This window comes from Malus sylvestris, chromosome 6, assembly GCF_916048215.2.
Source record: "Malus sylvestris chromosome 6, drMalSylv7.2, whole genome shotgun sequence".
NCBI classification, from domain to species: domain Eukaryota; kingdom Viridiplantae; phylum Streptophyta; class Magnoliopsida; order Rosales; family Rosaceae; genus Malus; species Malus sylvestris.
The window spans coordinates 23,996,834-24,002,833 of record NC_062265.1 but is presented as its reverse complement, the minus strand read 5'-3'; the positions used below and the strand labels follow the sequence as shown (position 1 = coordinate 24,002,833).

Below are 6,000 nucleotides of genomic sequence, written 5' to 3'. Positions count from 1 at the left end.
CTGAATTAAATTAAATATGTCTGTTAATATGTAATTACAATAATGTTATTCTTACCATATTTTTGTACCACAATTGTATATCACTTTAGGTGGCATATGATGTGCTAAATTAATTAGCATTTAATTTTAAAATGTTAATCAATAATTAATAAAAAGATTGTTAATTAAATGATGATTGTGATATACGAGGAGTCTCCTTCTTCCTTCCCCATTCCATTCTGCTTCTTCTTCCTTCCCCCTTTTTTTTTTCACGCCAGTTTTTTTATTGATTTATGTTGATTTTCATGATTATGGTCAAGTTTTATAGAATTTAATCGTATACCACAATCACCATTGATTTCTATCTCCAGACTCATTCCCCGTAGCCCCAATCCTCATTCCCCTTCAAGTTTTGTCTCCAATCTTCATTCATATTCCATGGTTGTTCATCTCGTGAATTTTTTTTTGTTTTCTTTTCAAAATATTTTTTTTAGTGGTTTAAAAGAAGGATTTCATCTGATTATTTCATTAAGTAACGCCTATTAGCTGTCATGCAAATTAGGAGTCAAAATCAAATTTGTCTATCGGATTAGGGTTCATACCCAATTATAACACCAGAGGGGGAGATCTTGAAGTCTATAATTTTCCTTATTTAAGTGTTTTAGTTTATAAGAAAATTGAAATTAAATGATGTGACTTGTCCAACTCATCTGTCACTTAAGATGGTAAAGAAATGTGATATAAAATTATGGTAAGAATAGCATTACTCATGTAATTATATGTAGCTTCTTGTATACATATATATAATTCAATGGCATTAGAATTACAAATTATCAAGACGACGAGACCTATGTAAAGGTGTTCCTGTATAAGCTTCTGGATTGGCACACAATTAAACTGTTCCAAATTAGGGTACACTGTCAAATATCGACTGTTGAGTTAGAAACTAAAAAAAGGAAGTTGAATTTCGTCGCCCATACCAGCTCTGTGGTGATTATGATGATAATCTTTCTCTTAATAACACCAGGCCTGCAATCGCAGTGGACAGAAAATGTCTCGAAAGGTGCATTCGACATTGCGGTTTGTCTCTCACTGCAGAATGCGTCGAAAAATGTTACAATATGTGTGAAACGGCTGAGGCTCCAACTGTGATTGATCAGACTATTCACTACTGCAAACTTGGTTGTTCGCTTCACCACTGTGACAAATACCACTCTGGTACGTACTACCCCATTTGCATGCTTTACTCCGCTTTATTTTAAAACACAAGGCCCATCTCGAACACTGATCGAATCCTCTCAATACCTATTGAGCAATGATCGAGAGCGTTCGATCAATCCTCGAATCTCGCAAGTGTTAAAATTTTGAAACATGAAAACTAAGATGAATATGTTTATGTTTTCTCTTCGTGACATGCAGACAAAACAAAAATGGGAAGGTGCGTGGATCACTGCTCAAACAAATACTGCAATGTGGAAAATATTTACTAGAGGTCCCATGTATACACAGAATTGATGGAACAAATAATATTGCAGACATCATAATTATATCTCCATGTACGTGGGTTCAATGAGTGACAACTTTTATGATGTAGTTGCATTCAAATATGTCTAGCCATCGCAGTGTGTTCTTTTTCCTTTGCATGCGTACCACAACTGCGATAAGATTCAATAACCTTAGTTATATGATATTTTACTGGAAACTATTATCATTGTAAAAAAGAAGATTCTAACTCTGCATAGGGATAGCGATCTAGCTAATATAGCTACACCCACATTATTTATCTCCACTAATATTGAGCATAAGTCAAAGTCACGAGTTTAAATGCCTTTATTTGATTGTGTTGTTGGTCCAATTACTTGGGGAACTCTTATAACAAATCTTATCTCTATACAAAAGTGCTTACATGCAGTTAGTTTAGAGTATTCACCTTTTCATCTGAAGTCTCGAATTTGATCCCTTCCTCCTGTTAGTTAGATCAAAACTTCACTTTAACTTGTCGAAATACCTATTAACTTTTTCCTATTTATACAACCCGTGACACTGATACATTGAACATATTTTTCAAAATTGAAGACCTAATTCAATAGATGCCTACTTAATACTTTAAGATATTTGGAACATCAATCACCTAAAATTTTACAGGCAAATACAAATCCCCTACCCACTCAAATTTTGAATCCAGTCTTCTTCTTCCAACTGCCGTATTTCCTACTATTATTTTAACTCACGAATCTACCTCTTATTCTATTCCTTTGCCTTGGATCAACTCAAAATTTGACCGTAAAATAATTATCCCAACGGTTCAAAATTTCACATGCAGCCATTTACATATTTTGAAAGGAAACACAATCTGTATCACTTCTGACAAACCTTCATCCAGTGTCTGCCCATTAATATTTTGCCAAAAGATTCCAAAACCTTAAATATATGTGGGCACTGAAATTGTGACCACAGGTGGGAAAATTATTTCACAATGGGGAACTGTTCATCACTCACAGGAACCTCTGGGGAGTGTCCTAAATCTATTAGGGTTCTTACAGATTCTGGGGCTATGCTAGAATTTAAAGGCCCTAAACTAGCTGCTGAAATCCTCACTGGTTTTCCAGGCTATGGCATTTTCCAACAGGGCAAGGCCTCCTTGCCAATGTCTGACCAAGAAACCCTAATTAGTGGCCAGTACTATCTTCTTCCGCTGAAGCCACAGCCACTGGTTTGCGAACATGGGGTTGCTGAGAAACCAGAGGCTGCGGAAGCTGAGCCTGTGAAGACGTCATTTGGTGCACTACCGGATTTCGTGGAGAATTCGGCAAACGGGTCATCAAATCTTGGAGTTGAAGTCCTGGAGAAGGCTGCAGAAGCTGAGTCTGTGAAGAAGTCATTTGGAGCAGGATCAGAAGTTGAAGTCATGGAGGCTGCTGAAGCTGAGCCTGTGAAGAAGTCATTTTGTGCAGGATCAGATTTCGTGGAGAATTTGGCGAAAGGGTCGTCGGCTCTTGAGGTGCTGCCGTCTGGTGGCGACGGGGTTTGGAGGGTGAAGCTGGTGATAGACACTAAGCAACTGGAGGAGTTATTTTCCGAAAATGGCGACGCAGGGGCGCTGATTGAGACGATGAGGATGGCTGCAAGTGAAGGAGCAGGGGCAAGCACTCCAAGGCAGACAAAGAGCCTTTGGGGAGGAGCAGGAGGTTGGAGGAAGCCCATCTTCTCCAACTTGTTTAAGGTGCCCCCCAACTGATCCTGGGATATAAAAAGCTGGGTCATTTGAAACATCATGTTTCTCTGTCCCAATGTTTTTCAGATTTTTAAGGGCAAATCAAATGTTTTAGAGGGCTAAAACTTCTAAAACTTGATTAAGGACATCAGTTTAGTTATTATGTTATATTACCTTGTGAACTTTATTTTTGTACATATGACGAAGGCAAGGGATTTATAAACGGTTCGACGAATCTGTGTTTCGCTCTCTTGTTTTTTGTTTCCGTTTGTTCATGCCGATTCGGATGCTCCACGCACACACAAGAATCTCTTCAAATATGAAGGATTTAAACATCCTCCATTCATGCTTTATTTCTTTCGTCCTCGTTGTTTCTTGTTGGAATGCTTGAATTAAACATGGAAGATAACTAGGACCAATTCAACAACACTCTTTCAATCATCCACATCAGCTAGGACAACCAATTTGGGGTTTCAGGGGGTCAACTACGAACTTTCGGCAGATAACAGAGAACACAGCAGGTTATTTTCGTAACATTAAGGGCTAATTAGAAACATGACAGCAGTATTCGAGTTCTAAACAACGTATTCTGACATCAAATGACCAATTTGAAGCCCCAAAGCCCAGCCAAGTCATTTCATTACAACCAACAACGTAAATAAAATTCAAAAGGATAAAGACATTTCGATATTTTGAGATGATATTCTCACTAGATTCTTGACTCCATCTTACTAATGGCTTTCTCTATAGCAGGTACATTCTTCTTGAAGACTGACCATTGCTCCTCTGTCAAGCTTATTCCTGCAGAAAAAAGTTTACACACATACCACCGTAAGTAAACTAAAGACAGCACAGGTATCCATACATCCAACACATAAGTATAAGAAATATAGAAACGAGCAATATTGCGCTCAATTTTCGGCACAAAGGACTACTTGCATACACAAAAGGTAATGCCACCAAGAATTTCAGAAACATGAAATTGCATTAAAAAGCCGTAACCATCCATGACCTTGTATGTCTTAGGCCACTAATTGAAGTTTTCCCAAAAGAAGCCGTCTCTCCTGAAGCACTTTGAATAAACAATGGTAAGCGAGAAGAGAGAAAGCCCGAGGAAGTGGACTGTTACTCTTCTATTACATTACAGTACAGAAAAGCCTATTCTCGTCATAATCGATTCATGTCAGGAAGCGAGGGGTATAAAAAATAGAAGGAAACAAGTGACTGAAAGCCACTCCAGTACTCTACTACTACCATCAACGACTATAAACAACAATGCAGAAAACAAGTAGAGCAATTGGCATTGTAGTTTACCAAGACCGGTTTGGTACTCAGCCTTTTTCTTCGTAATCCCTCACCAATCCTTTGCTACCAAGATGACAACCTAAGTCATAAGTTCGATGTGCCGAAGAACACATTCATGATTCAGATTGTGCAAAATGCAGCAATGTAACAAAAGCTTATTCACAGCGTCAGGGAACTCAGTATCACGAGTCGCATTAACATCATCCATCAACAAATCCAGACAAATGAATTGTGATTAAGCTCTATAAGCAGAAATTTCAGCTACAAACTCAAATCATTTCCTGATATAAATGCACAGAATTAGAAGCTGCTAATAATCGGATTAAAGTTAAGTAAATCACCTTTGGCAGTAGGAAGCTCTTTCCCATCTTTGAAATAGAACTCCCTAATCGACACCAAATTCTTCCCTCTGAATTCCTGAAGCGTCACCTTCCTCTTCGCCGAGAGCTGCATATCACAACCAAAACCCAATAAACAAAAAACCCAAAAAAATCAAAACCCAACAACAGAAAATACATTCCATTCAACTTTTCTCGGGAAACAAACAGAAAAAACTGACCCTGCAAATCACGAGATCGCCGTTATCATCGTACTCCCGTTCCTGGGCACCTTCGGCTTCTGGGTTTTCATCCTTCGGCGCTGCTTCTTGTTCCTTCTGATGCTGCTCCTCGAGGAAGGACTGGACGACCTGCTTGACGAAAGCCCTGTAGGGGGGGTTGGAGAGGTTGAGCTCCAGCTCTTCGGAGGCCTGCTTCCGAATCTTGAACTCCGTCATCTCGTCCATGTTCGATTCCTCCAGAATTCTCCGCACCGTTTTCTCGATTTTCTGCTCGGTTTCGGCTTCCATTTTTAATTCAATTTTCGGTTGTGGCGCAGAAAATCTATGAAAAGTTATCTTCTTTTTAGCTTAATTGGGGAAGCCCTGTGTCACTCTGCGCCTCGAGTTCTTGTGGATTTGGGGGTGCTGTCAAAAAACAGAAATTTTTAGTTGTCACGGAAATGGTACATCATGTGCTTTTATAGGAATGGTAGAAACTTTTATTTTTTAAGTTATTAACATTTTAGCATATATATCTTACCATTTAATTAGTAACATATGATGTATCATTCTATGTACCGATCACATTGAAAAATATTTTATTCCGTGCGCAATTGAGCACAGTTATGCATCACAACGGTTCACTATTTTACTGGTCTAAGGTATGAAAGCATCTGACAACTTTTTATTCTCGAAAAAAACTTGAGTAAGTTATTTTATTTTGGTCTTACTCAATCCACGTTAATCTTGTTATAGTGTGAAGGTTACTTTATTTTGACAAACCTTTCAAAAATTTTCTTCTCAGTCCGATATTTATTATTGACTATCACGATTCACATCATAAATGTAACAACTCGAGCGCAACGGTTAGTGTTTGTTTCGGAGAAACGATGGTATGGACCTGAGAAACCGGACTTCACATCTCACTGAACACAATTCGAAGCATGAAGCAGAGAAAACGGGA

At 38.4% G+C, this 6,000-nt stretch overlaps 2 protein-coding genes across 2 annotated transcripts; one reads left to right on the top strand and one right to left on the bottom strand.

Annotated features, from left to right (window-relative positions):
- Positions 1 to 2,332: 2,332 nt before the first annotated feature.
- Positions 2,333 to 3,428, top strand: LOC126625062 (uncharacterized). Its single transcript, XM_050294134.1, has one exon. It carries the CDS (start codon positions 2,456 to 2,458, stop codon positions 3,215 to 3,217), a length of 762 nt encoding a protein of 253 aa, XP_050150091.1. The 5' UTR covers positions 2,333 to 2,455; the 3' UTR covers positions 3,218 to 3,428.
- Positions 3,429 to 3,696: 268 nt separating this feature from the next.
- LOC126625065 (RNA polymerase II transcriptional coactivator KELP-like) lies at positions 3,697 to 5,480 on the bottom strand. The gene is made up of 3 exons (XM_050294135.1): positions 5,058 to 5,480; positions 4,840 to 4,945; positions 3,697 to 3,994 (listed from the first exon to the last, which is right to left on the bottom strand). Exons 1-3 carry the CDS (start codon positions 5,343 to 5,345, stop codon positions 3,903 to 3,905), a joined length of 486 nt encoding a protein of 161 aa, XP_050150092.1. The 5' UTR covers positions 5,346 to 5,480; the 3' UTR covers positions 3,697 to 3,902.
- Between the last annotated feature and the right edge of the window lie 520 nt (positions 5,481 to 6,000).